The following is a 14178-nucleotide window of genomic DNA, read 5'->3' as shown; positions in this document are numbered from 1 at the left end:
ATTTTTAAGAAAACATGACACAGCAACTGCAGAGGACAAGGGGAAGCAGCTGAACAAAAAATAGGAATGTACAAGACTAAATAACTTCCCTCTGATAAGACAATGGGAAAAACACTGGAGGGAAGATATCAAAATCAAAATAACTAATACTGAACGAGGAGGTGTGGGGAGCCAGGCACCAAGTTAGGTGCTCCTCATGACCTATTTCCTCTGCATGGAATCTTATGAGTGACGTCACCACCTCCATTCACAGATCAGGACAGTGAGGCACAAGGTTAAGCATTTGCCAAGAGTGACTCAGCAACCAAGTGGCCAACCTGGGATTTACAGCACAGATTCCATGCTGTTAAAGCACCTGCCAAAGGGACCAGAAGTAAAAAGCAAAATTCCTGAAGGACTGATCTCTCCTCTCATCGCCCGGAAGTCCAAGGAATCCCACCCTTGGTGCTGGACCTGGGCCTGGCTAAGAGATGCAGGCTTATCCCTGCAGATTCTCAGTGTGGTTCTCTCCTGCACCTCATAACTGCCTGCCAAGGGCCCTGTGATAACAGGTGGCCCCACTCCTCCATGGATCACTGCTTTTCAAACAGGCTGATTTGGGCTTTGGCTAGAATTTCTACTTGAGTAACTTTCATGTCAACTGGAAAGAATAACTTCGCAGGGTTAAAACCTACCATGTCATGCAGGTCCTCTCTGAATTTTGAATACAGAGCTGAAGTAAGGAAGGCCTGCTTTCTGAATTTCAAAAGTACCTTTGGATACCTGATTGGGTGCTAAACAGTCCCTGGGGCCAGTGCTCCTTTTCCACTGGAGCCATTGGTGCTTTTGCAAAAGCGCTTCTCTTGGCCACACTCCCCATTTATCAGTGTCATGCAACAGAGACTCCAGCTACATCAGCAACCAAATATGGTCCCGGGCATGCGGAGCTATTTATCAGCAGACTCAGTCTTGGTACACAAAAGACAGGGCCCACAACCCAGAGAATACTGGGGAGCTGAGTTTCCAGCATCTTTCTGCCATCAAGCATTCCTTTCAAATAGGTTTCAGGCTGTGGGCTTATCACATATGCCCTGCCAGGTGGCATGAAGAGTACAGCTGTGTATTGGTCAACATCTTCTCCAGGGTCAGGAGCATAGAGGTGAAGGCAAGGAAGATGTTGCCTGGTCCATATACATAGCCTTCATCTCCTAATCTAACTGTTTGCTTGATAACAGCCAAAAACAAAGGATCATGCAAATAAAACTCACTGTTTCTTGAGGCATGTCATGGGACTGACGTTGTTGGCCCTGAAGTTGTGTATGATGGATCTCAGGCCTTCGACCCATTGCTGAAAGAGAAAGAAAAAAGTGTTCTTGGTGAGCAAATCTGCCAGAGTTAAATTGGGTGTTTTTTTATTAGACAGCTCGAATCCATTTTGTGGAAGAATAATATAAACTCTTCTTTATCTCTTTCCTGCCACTCAGCCATCCTCATTCCACACGCTCATATTTTATGCTTTAATAAACAGCTTTCTTTCTTTCCATGAAGATAAATGTGGCATCTACAGTGTCATTAAACACTGGGTTGTCACGAAGCAAGGCTGCCTGCTGATTGACTTGTTAAGCCTTCTATTTGCACCCTGTTTCAATATAAGCCCCTTTCAGTTGCTGGCAATATTAATTATTTCTAAAGCAACATTATACGATACATGATGACATACTTAGCTACTCTCATTATAGAGGATGAAGGCATTCGAGGTGCATCCATTTTATTGTGTGATACTATTTCAATGTAAGAATTTGTTACCTATCTTACCTGTCTGTGTTTTCCAGCAAAGCCTTAAAAAGTAAAACAGGCATCGATGCCAGGGTACCCAGAGCAAAGAGCAATGTGCTTGCATGATTTCTGTATAAGGACTTGGACCTTGGTTTTAGTTCATAACATCACTCCATGGATTTACAAGGAAAAGTGAAGAAGACTGTGCGTGGCAGTAAAGGAATTTGTGTTTCCAAAGGGCATTTTACTAGAAAAGGCTGGCCCATGAATTAAGGCCCACTCTGCCCTTGGGTCCAATAACTGATGTCAGTGAATGCCATACCAAATTGCTAAAAATTAGAGTCACACTCTTGGAAAAATGCTTTGAAGCAAATTGATACTGGGGGTTCAAACAGAACTTGGGCCCACACACAAGCCAGCATCTTACCTTCTTAGCTTTTTAGTCTGACTGCTGTAGCTCTGTGCTGAGGAAGGGAAAATATTTTTGGAATAGACAGTAATGTAGACGTACAGTCTTCCTGCCCTGTCCAGCATGGCAGCCACTAGCTGCATGTGGCTAAATTAAACTGAATAAAGATTCATTAAATTAAATTAATTAAATTAAAACCTAATAAAAATAAAATTCAGTGCATCTGTCGCACTCATCACACTTCAAGTGCTGAAACCCAACATGGGCTTAGCGCCTAACATATTGGATGGTGCAAATAAAGAACATTTCTGTCATCACTGAAGGTTCCATTGGACAGCATTGCATAGTATTACCAGCTTTAACATGGCCAGGGGGTTAAGTCACTTGCGAGGGCCAGAGATGATGACTGGGTTCTATACGTGTGTGTGGTTTTAACTTTAATTGTGATATAATACATATAACATAAAATTTATCATTGTAACCATTTTTAAGTGATTGGTTCAGTGGCATTAAGTAACAGTCACATCATTGTGCAACCATCACCACCATCCATCTCCAGAACTCTTTTCATCTTGCAGAAATGAAACTTTGTTCCCATTAAACAACCACTCTTCATTTCCCTCTCCTCGCAACCCATGACAACCATCATTCTACTTTGTTTCTCTGAATTTAACTACTCAAGGTACTTCATGTAAGTGGAATCATGCAGTATTTGTCCTTTGTGACTGGCTTACTTAACTTAATTTAATGTCCTCCTCAAGGTTTATCTGTGTTGTAGCAGGTGTCAGAATTTCCTTCCTTTTTAAGACTGAATAATATTCCATTGTATGTATAGGCCACATTTGGTTTATCTGTTCATCTATTAATGGATCTCTGTGTTGCTATTATGACTCATGCTGCTATGAACATGGGTGCTCCAGTATCTCTTCAAGAGTCTGCTTTCGATTCTTTTGGATACATACCCAGAAGTGGAATTGCTGGACTGTATGGTAATTTTATTTTTAAGTTCTTGAGGAGCCGCCATACTGTTTTCCACAGCCCTTGCACCATTTTACAATCTCACTAATAGGGCACAAGGGTTCCAATTTCTCCACAGCCTCAGCAAACTCCTTATTTTCTGTTTTGCTTGCGTTTTGATAGCAGCCACCCTAATGGATGTGAGTCTACAAGCGAGTTTGTGCTTTCCTCTTTGAGCCCCAGTCATACCTAATAGACTTCTGAAGGGGGACTTGGGAGTGATACGAGGAAAATTTCCTTTCACAGAGAGAAAAAGCCATTTTCTGAGGACTGTAAATAGCACTGAAAGCCTCAGCAAGCATGATGGTGAAGTCAGGGTTCTGAGGGAGGAGGAAGAAATGAAATAGCAGCCTTGAAGAAATGCCTCAATTATTTTCCTCATCAGACCTCACTTCCTCTGTCAGGATAAATATGGGACTATAACTCCCTGGGGACAATCAAATATCCTGTGATTGGCCTAACAAACAACAGGCCCACACAGAGTTTCCCAAGAAGAGACAGAAAAAACACAAATAATTTGGTTGGCATGAACTGGGAAACAGTGAAGCCTTGTTACGTGTTCCAAAACACAAAACGAAGTCCATGGTTTCCTGGGGCAAAAAAGTGGATCATTTCTGAGACTGTTTGCTGGTTCTTTCTGATCATTCTTATTTAGTTGTTTCTAAAATAAATTACAGAGATATCAGGCTTTGAGGGGGCTTCAACAACATTCATCCATCTTTTGAAAATACAATGTGGAAAATAATTTGTTTGTTTATTGTGATGGAACAGTCCTTGAGTGTGACCTTTAAGGTCATCACACCAGTGACTTGGCTTATGCTTTAGTTAGTAGAAAGGCCCCTGAATCCCCACAAGTCCTAAAGGGCATGGGGAGGGACCTGAAGCTTCTCCTCTTGGTGATGCTGAAAGTGAGGTCCACAGCCTTGTCCAAGGTCACTGAGCAGCCGGCCTCTGCCCTTTGTGTCTGGGAAATTTGTATTCAGGGCTCGTCCAAATGTCTCTTTCCCATCAGACCTTTCCTTCTGTCTGTTATCTTAATGTACACCTGACATAATAAGGCCAAAAGACTGTGGGAAATATGTTAAGCATTTTGTTTTGTTTTTAACATAAAATGCCAGAAGGTGTCAGTAGAACCCTAGAATTTAGTTGGAAAGTTGTGCCAGAAGTGAGCTAAATACATATCAACTTCTTTGATTGTTTCCAGATTAACAAAATCAGAAAAAAACTGACTTAGGTTTTTGTTTTTTGAATTGCTGAATATAAGCACATACGTTAATAGTCTACATAACGCCCCACAAGGTGTGTCTTCAAGCCCCAGGATGCATGTTTCTAGATCATTCCCCAACACACGTTGAGCTCACACACTGCTCCATGGTGACACAGGGTATCATTCCTACTACACTGGGTGTCTTCCGTCTGGTCGGCTGTCCTGAGTGGGCACACGTGGCCTGGATGCAGGGGAACCAGCCCACAGGATCAGTTAGGTTCCAGTGTCCAAATGGGCAGTTTCTGTACCTCCCCAGGAGGCTATAATGGTTATTGTTCTCTCATTTTTCAATATTTTCCAATTCTGTCTAAATTAACTTAAAGCTTATTTCAGCCCTTCTAAGAAAATGTCCTTTGAGGAACTCTTGGGGGCTTGTTCTGGATGGTTCGAGGGGAAAGGAGTGAGGAATGGGAGCTGCCCCTAACTCTCTCCTGGGAACTTTCACCCTCTCCTCTGGGATTCCTTAAACTGATTTTCATCATGCAGGTGGTGTCCACTTTCCAGGTAAAGGGCTGGGCCTCCCCCTTAAACACTAGGACTCTCACAGACAAAATAATCCCTTTCCTGTTAAAAAGCAAACATATAGAATAACACAAAAGAAGCCGACTCTCAGACATAGAGAACAAACCAATGATTACCAGTGGGGAGGGGGGAGGGGCAATATGGGGTGGGGGAGTGGGAGGTACAAACTAATGTGTGTAAGATAGGATCAAGGATGTGTTGTACAACACGGGCATACAGCCAATATTTTGCAATCACTGTAAATGGAAAGTAACCTTTAAAAACTGTATAAAAATAATTAAAAAATGAAATTAAAAAATGCTCTCTACAGAAAAAAACCAAAAACCAAAAACCAAACAAAAAACTCCCCAAATGTATAGAGACACAGACAACAAAGCTTAACTGAAAAATATGTGAATTTACAGAGCACATATCTTGCTTTTTCCTTTAAAAACATTTGGAAATATTTTTAAGGTTATGAAAGCAATATTTAAATGCCCTGTGTAGAAAAAGGTAAAGCAAAAAAGCATAAAGCAAATAGTCAACATCACCCCATATTCCATTACCGATATTGAGAGCTGACAACACTTTGCTATCTGTACTTCTAGCCTTTTTCTATACACATAGATTTGTCCTCCTAAAATAACTAGTTCTGTTGTTTTCCAGTCAGCACCACTTCAAGCAGAGTTGTTGTTCCTTCAACTCAATCTTATCTCTAGATTTTGTTTCAGAAGCATGCTTCTTAGTTTTTAGTCAAAGTAGCATACTGTCAAAGCAAAAAAATCACAGAAACTCAGTGACACTCTCTAAATCTGCTGTGTAATTTTCTCTAAAGGGAAGACTCAGTAGCAACCTCCCTAATCATCTGGTGTTTCTTTTCAAAGAGGAGGCTACGGTGGAGACAGTGGAGGCATCTTCAACTAAGTTGGCTCAGAAGTTAGAGACTTGCCACCTAAGGTGTTGTCCAGTGACCAGCAGTCAGACCCTCCTGGGAGCTTTTACAATGCAAATCATCAGGCCCCATCTATGAAATCTGACCCTGGGGAACAGAAACCTGTGTTGAAATGAGCTTTCCAAGTGATTGTTTTGCAAACTCACTTTTAAGAATCTCTGTTCTAGACTCAGGCCACTCGGAGGGGTGGCTAACTTCATCAAGATGTCCAGGAAGCATCTTCAGGCTCACCCCAGTCCCACAGGGTTAGAACCTTCATTTGGTAAGATCCCTATGTGAGTTGTGTGCACGGTCCAGTCTGAGAAGCACAGGGCTATGAGGGGGTCTTCCCAGCTTGAGCACCTCTTCCCACTGACCACTGAGGAAGAGTTGATATGGTTTCCTAAGGGAACTGAAGTTTTTGCATGTGCCCTCAGCTGGGATATCCAATCTTCTAGTGAGGGCCTTACAGAGTCCAATCACTATTTGGTTTTGTCAATGCCTTCCCAATCTGGGCTGAACAAATCTGCACTCACTAGAATAGAAGTTCTGACCTGAACGATTAGGGGAAGTTAGAGGGTAGAAACAAGATGAGATGAGATGCTGTAGGTAGTGACTTTCAACTTCCCCCTGTCTGAGCTGTGAAAATCATCAGTGGATGGGCCATCTGAAATACCTACAACATGGGAACTTCGTGGGACCTGTAACTCATAAGCCTTGATCCATACAGGGTTTGTTTGTTTATGTAAATGGAGACAAAAAGTCAGGGCATATTTCAGTTGGTTATTCTCAAGGTGCCTAATTTCTTTACTAATTACAGTCAACCCTTGAACAACATGGGTTTGCACTGCATAGGTCAACTTACAGGTAGATATTTTTTCTACAGTACATATGACAGCACTACATGATCTGTGGTTGGCTGAATCCACGGATGTTGAATTGTGGATACTGAGGATCCGTGAATATGGAGAAAACATGGATTTGGAGGACGAATTATAAATTATACATGGATGTTTTTCAATTGTAGAGAGAATTGGCGCCCTTAACTCCTGCATTCTTCAAGGGTCAACTGTGATTAGTTTTCATCTGCTCAAACAACATAAGCCAGGAATTGATATAATTCAAAATACATCTTTTGATCCCTTTGTACTGTGAATTCTTGTAAGACTACGGGGCATTGAAGAAGGGCAATAAGACTCATTTCCATGTACTTGGGGTAAACTATGAGGCTTTTCAAGTGAAGATTTCCTTCCACAGGGTCTTAGGGTGTAAAGTTACAACATTTCACAAATCTCCAGATTAATAATATTCAATGTATAAAGATATCTTTATATGAAACGAGAAACTGAGTTTTAGGACAGTATTTGGGCTTTAGACTGCCACTGAATATAGGCAGTGGCTCAGATTCTAAAGTAAGGATACTGTAGGTATCTCTTATGGGTCTATGTAACTGAGGCAAATGATATCATTTCATTTTGGTTAGGATAAGGTATTAGTTGGCATTAAATTGTCAACATTTAACTTAGAGGGCAGGCCAAGGGGAGGACACTTCCAGCTGGTACATTGTTGAAAGCAAGCTATGTGGATGGCATGCAGAAACTAGATTAGAAGTTCCCAGAGGCTGTTGTACAGTAGACTCCCCCAGGGAATACTTCCGGAGCCTCAACATCAACCACAGAGATTCTAATTAACAATCTGAGTGTGGCTGGGCTACCAATTTACTTTTTTTGACAATGTAGATAATTCTAGTGTGAGCCTACGACTGAGGACCATTAAACTAGACCATCTGCACTAAATTTGGCTCAGGTCAGTAATTTTCAAATTTTAATGTGCGTTTGGACTACTTCAGATTTTGTTAATGTACAGATTCAGATTCAGTAGGTCTAGTGTCTGCTGGAGATTCTGCATTTCTTACAAATTTCCAAGAGACAGCAAGTAGGCATCTGGGATTGCTTGAGTTTTGTGCCCTGTTCATACAAGGGTAGCAGTGCTGGTACATTATTTCTAGACAAATTGTAGAAATTGACACCACTAAGAAATCCATCAGTGGAAAAATAGTTCTACTCTCCATTATGCTAGCTTTTATCAAGTGGTCCCCCATCAGCAGAAATAGCATTTATTAGAAATGCCAATTCTCAGGTCCCACTCAAAACTTATAGAATTAGCCACTCTGGGGGTGGGGCAGCAATCTGAATTTTCACAGGTCCTCCAGGTGACTCTAACCTATCAGAGTATTTGGTGCTAAAATCAGAGATAAAGAGCCTTGAAGGAGGTAAAGAGGGGGCCACTGGAGAAAAGACTTGTCTGGTTTTGTTTTTAATCAATTTTATTGAGGTATAATTTATATATAATGAATGGCCTATGGACTTTTGAAACTGAGCAGGACCCTGTGGGGCTCCTGGGCACAGAAGCCTTTCTAATTCCCCTGTTTCTTGTTTGTAGGGAATAGATTCCAGCCTCCATGATCTCCACTGAGTTCTAAAGGGCAGATTTGCATAGTTGCTAAACAGGGAAGGGAGGGGATACAGAGACAAGGGAGGAGCAGCCAAGAAACAATAATGCAGCCTTGGGGCAGGGTTGTGGAGCCCCTTCAAGGGATATGCATAACAGTGCCTTTGAGCTCTTTACAGAACCATAACCCCCAACAAATGGAAGATGTTAGCATTCTTCATTCCAGATTAAATGAACCAGAGAAGCTCATTAGGTGACCACCTGAGGACAGATTGAAGGAGTGCAGGCCCTGTACACACCCTAATCCTTATCAGCAACCCCACCTTTGAACCACTGCTATAAAACTCCTCACTAAATCCTCCCAGGAGAAGACATACAGCTTTGAGAGGCATGAGCCCACTGTGTCCCCCTTTGCCTGGCAAAGCAATAAAGCTATTCTTTTCTACTTTACCCAAAACTCTGTCTCAGAGATTCAATTCTGCACTGGTGCACAGAGGCCACGTTTTTGGCATCACTTTGGATTCAAGCTTTTCAAATGCTAACTAACCACCTTGAGAGTGAGTACTACCAATTGAGACACTTCAAATTTTAAGTTCTCATTCTTCTATTTTGGATTAAAATTCACACACATATATCACTGTAGATGCTAAAGTATTTTAAAGAAAGTTACGAGCATTATAAAAGCAATGCCAGCCACCATAAGGAGGTGGGCTTAAAGGATGTTCCACAGACACTGGAAACTTGGGAGTGGGTGAACCTCCAGGATCTCATCAGGCAGCAGTAGATGGCCCCACAGAAACCTGCCAGAAGTAGCAGCACCCCAACCCCTGGTTCTGAGAGAGGTGAACACAACATCAGGACAGACCTGGTCTGAAGGGTCTGGGCTTCTTGGGAGAACATTTATTAGATAATTTGGTACAAAAACAAGAGAGAGGTCTGATTCCCAGAAATGGGGTACATGATCATAGCATGACTCAGGGCACCAAATGTCAGTGATCAGACCTCAGCCTCAAGGCTGAAGCCAACACAGTGGGCAGGAATGATTAGAGGCTAAGTGCCCCTGTCTTTAATGTCTTGGTCCCTGTAGTATTCAACCCTGGACTGAGGCAGAGCCTGGCTCAGGAATTAGAAAACCCCAGGGATAGAAGCAGGAGAGTGAAGAGGCTGGTGATTTAGGCAGCACTTGACAAAATTTAACATTTTACCCTTTGAATGTGCTCATAGGGGATGCTAAAGCCATTCTAAAATTAAGTAGCAGATCTACCGATGTTTGTTTATATATATCACAGACTGACTTCTATATCATGTTAAAAAGAAAAAATAAAACAAATTTTCTCTTTCATGTCAGCTACTTTCTCCTGGCCCTAATAAGGAGAGAAAGAAGTACAGGTAAAATGTACTAAGTGTCAGCCTGGCAAGAGATCAATGTCAACATTGAAAACGCCCTCATGGCCATGAGACAGAAGGCCAACAGGGAAGCAATGACAGTGGTGACAATGAGAACAAATCAGGCAAAGAAACCTGAAAGTCACCTTAACTGCCGCCTCAGAGAAAGAGGGCAAGGTAACAGAGACAGAACAGAATTGCATGCATAATAAAGGAGCTATGCTTGCCGTCCTAGACAAAGTCCGTTGATAAACCCAGGATGGAAGGTTAAATTAATGAGCCTATGATAATCACACAGTAGCAAACTATTGAAGTAGGTGGCCAAACAGCAATGTGGGTTTTGTAAAAAAAAAAAAAAAAAAAAAAAAAAAAAATTCAATAGGCAGACAACCCAATAGTGATCTCAAAGCCCTTAGGAAGTCAATAATAGTTCTCATGAAATTTTCAGATCTAAAAGAGAATTAGGGGAGAAAACAGGAGCGATGAGGGCCTTTTTTCCTTGACGTAGTCTGAGTGTCCTCCAGAAAATACATTTTTCATCTGCTGTTCTCTGCTCACAAAGAATACTAAGTCGCTGATAAAGGGAATTCATTAAGCATTAAGTGCCACCTGACTCTTAACTCACCTTCACAGCACAGTGAACCAGTGTTTGGGCAGGAAATGAGCTGCCATATATGGGTATGGGTGGCTGTGTTTGAAAGATCGATTTGGATGGGCCTGGATAATATCTATAACTTCCCTAGTCAAAATTAGTTTAGTCACTCACAGATAGTCAAAACAGTCTGTCAGCCTGGCTGGTTATCTTGACAACACTAGGTCAAAAAGAATCTCTAAATAGTCACAGCAAGGAGGGGACACTGTGCTATTCTTGGTCATTACCCAGAAGCTGAAGTGTCAAATTCCCATTGCAAATGGGTTTCTGTTCACTATCATTTCTAAGAGAATTTTTTGCATCGCCTAAGGCTCACTCTACCTGTGACAACCTGATACCTTGTAACAATGTTCTTTTGGACCTACAGAATCTTGTCCCAAAGAACCACATCTAATTCCAAATACTCCAATAAATATACTGTTGAAGAGAATCAGGATATGACACACCAAAATATGCCACTTTGGTGTAAGAATTATTTTGAGCTGAAGGCATCTGAATTCCTGAAATTCCTTATCTGCCTAAAAGCAGAGCCTCCCAACAGAACTCAGTTGTCATAAATCCTCTCCCCAGAAGCAACACTAATCTCCTCTTCTGGAAAATGAATAGTTGGTACCACACCCAAATAGAAATTGTCACAAGACAATCATACCTCCTGTATATTCTCCTAAGGGCCCATTTACCTTCCTTAAAAACCATCTACCCTTCACCCCCTCTCCTTCCGCTATTAACATGCTATATAAACTCTAAAATCTCACTGCTCCTTTGGGTATTCACTTCTTTCTGTGATGCCCCTGTTCACATAAAATGAAAACTTAATTAATTTGTATGGCTTTTCTCCTGTTAATTTGTCTGTTATCAGTTTATTTCACAGATCCAGCCTAAGAAATCATACATACATATATACATTCAGAATACATTTATGCCTTGTGTTCACTCTACATAAACAATATACAGTAAGCAATAAGTGATGTTCTTTAGTGCCTCAAAGTTCACAGAGCAGCTCCATTCCTACAAACCCCAGAAATCATTCAAAAAGAAAATGAGATATTTGGTTTATTTTATGTAACACTTATTTGACATCCATATAGAGAACTCTAAAATAATAGAAGAATTTTAAGATTTTAAGAAAACCAAGAGCATCATTTTATGCTGGTCAGAAACTACCAGTTTTGTAAGAGTGCATTTTTGGTCTCAACTGTCAAATTTGCAAAATCCTGATGGTAAGGGATGAGTGAACAGCTGGTGAATTAAAAGGTGTTCATGAAGTTGTTTCTTTGGCTAATGCCTGTACTTAAGATCCCCGAGGTCACTTTCCTTCTGACATGTGTCAGTTGACAATGCTGGCAAATTAAGCCATGCCAAAATGAGCAGAACTCAACATGCAGATAAAGCCACCTGCTGAGGGTCTGGGATAAGCATCATCAATCAAGGAGCCTCTGGCTGCCCTTTTCTAGGCAGCATCACCTATCAGCTCAGGCAAATCAAATCTATAGGTAATCCTACAAACTAAACATGACTTTCAAGATAAGAAGTACTAAAAAGAATCTAAATCAATGGGTTTGAGTTTCATTGTCTAATTTCCTATCATTTATGGAAAAGATTCCACCCTTCCCTGTTCTTGCTCCCCAAAAAGGCGGAGGGAAGGAAGAAACATGGCAGCAGGAAAACACGGACAATCAAAAGAATGTTAATGGCAAAGATGAATAAATGAATGTCTAGATTACATTGTTTCGATACATCTGGAAAAATATTGGGCTGAACAATGCCTCTATGACATCACTGCTGACTTTTTTTCTGTAAAGCAGTAGTTCTGAAAGATTTTATGTCCCTTCAATAGGCATAAATGAATGAATGAATGAATGAATGAATGTATGCTTGGGAAATAGCTGAATATCCCCCCTCCTTGCTGAGACTGGTATGAGAATAATTCTGCTTCTGAGAGTGCTATAGTAAAGAAACCCATCTAAACAAGGCTTTCATATGCTCATTTGACCAGAGAACCCCCTTTATATGTGGACTTCTTTGAGGAATCCATTTTGTGGGCCACCAATTTGGGAAGTGCTGCTCTATGACTATACCTTCCAGAAATAATGACATTAAACATTTACCTGAAAAGTACAGTAAAATCATACAATGTTACAGGTGGAAGAGGCTATTCCTCAACTTGTGAGCTGCAGCAGAGGGTGTGATAGAACACAGGATCTGCAGTGGACCCAATGCCTGGGTTCAAGACACCAGCTGGCCACCTACTGACTGTGTGACCTTGGGCAAGTTTCTCAACCCCTCTGGACCTATTTCTTTCTCTGTAAATGAGAATAATCCACCTCACAGAATTGTTGTGAGAATTAAATGAGATAGATAATGCAGGCCAAGCACTCTGACAGTGTCTGGCATTCAATATAAAATTAAAATTTCACTGCTGCTATTTTTATTATAATTATTAGGGGCCAGCAAATTTTTCTGTAAAGGGCCAGGCAATAAATACCTTAAGATTTGGGGGTTACATATAGTTCTCTGTTGCACAGTTTTTATGTTTTGTTTTGTCCTAATAATCCTTTAAAAACTTAAAAGCTATTCTTAGCTCACTGGCCACACAAAATCAGGCCGAGGGCTGGATCTGGCCCGTGGGCTGCACTATTATGATTATGATTATTAAATTATTTGTTCCAGATCATAGTGCTCAGAGGCAAGAGTTTCATCTCAGGCAAGGTGTCTGACCCACCACCTCATGTGTCCCATCCTTCAATTATACCCCAAAGATTAGAAAACATACAAACACATGTGGTCCCATGTTACACATACATTATGTTCACAATGATGTTTTTTGCTAGCAGTAAAAACTGGAGCTATGTGGTAAATGGAGAAGCAATTTAAAGCTAGTGACATTTTTCTGTCCCAGGGGCCAGAAGGTGAAATCCAAACTTCTGGTGCAATTAGAGTAACTCATTCTGCATTCCCTTGATGGAGTCATTTGATAACACTTGCAATTAGGGCAAAGCAAGCAGCTGTGGACTGGGCCCAGCATGGAGTCTCTGCTTAGAGAAGCTTCAAGTTCATGAAACCCTCACAAGTGAAAACATGTCTCCTGTGAAGATCACAGCATTCTGAAAGAAGTACCTAAGAGGCTGGGAGGTTTCTAAAGAAGCAAGAGTGGGTAACAACCAAAAATGCCCACCTGAAAGGTCATGGGGACTTGCATTGAAGCCCAAGAAAACATTTTAAAGACCAAGAAAATGCACATGATAAAAACTATTAATGATAGAATACAGTACTATATTAAACTCTATAAACAGCATGAGCCCAACTTAGTATAAAAGAAAACTGTGTGCACATGAAAAAGACACATTAGAGAGGGGGTGGGGGTTTTAGGAAGGGGAAAAGGGGGACACGGGGCTTCTTTTCTTTTTGCTCTTCCGTGCTTTCGACCAGAATGTGGTGGGAGTGCATGCCTTACCGTGAGCAACACTCCTTTTGCATTCAGAAAACACTGGAGAACTGTATAAAAATGCGTGGGCCATGCAAATGTTGAAGACGACTTTGCAGCCTGCTCAGTGTGGCTGCGGACAAGGTCACCACGCCTCACTCAACGCTTCTTTCTCACTTTGCTCCTCCCACGGGGCCATGCTCTGATGGTTGGAAAACTGGCAGGAAGTAAGTGCCCCCAGATGGCCACCACCAACAATCTAGCAACCTCAGGGCCATGCTCTGATGGTTGGAAAACTGGCAGGAAGTAAGTGCCCCCAGATGGTATATGCACACCCCACTTCACTAAATTCCACTCCATCCCTATCTGTCTCCTGGCACCTTTT

General features: G+C 41.5%; 1 protein-coding gene across 1 annotated transcript in view; it reads right to left on the bottom strand.

The window, feature by feature from the left end:
• The window catches only part of PLCB4 (phospholipase C beta 4), a 419094-nt gene that overhangs the window by 106965 nt on the left and 297951 nt on the right, over positions 1-14178 (bottom strand). Inside the window, exon 8 of the mRNA XM_060120154.1 lies at positions 1248-1327. Within this exon, the coding sequence (XP_059976137.1) occupies positions 1248-1327 (80 nt within the window). The remainder of the gene's footprint in view (positions 1-1247; positions 1328-14178) is intronic.

The sequence above is a fragment of the Mesoplodon densirostris genome, chromosome 16, assembly GCF_025265405.1.
Source record: "Mesoplodon densirostris isolate mMesDen1 chromosome 16, mMesDen1 primary haplotype, whole genome shotgun sequence".
In the NCBI taxonomy this organism is placed as follows: domain Eukaryota; kingdom Metazoa; phylum Chordata; class Mammalia; order Artiodactyla; family Ziphiidae; genus Mesoplodon; species Mesoplodon densirostris.
Note: the sequence above shows the minus strand (reverse complement) of the source record. Positions and strands in the feature narration are given on the sequence as shown.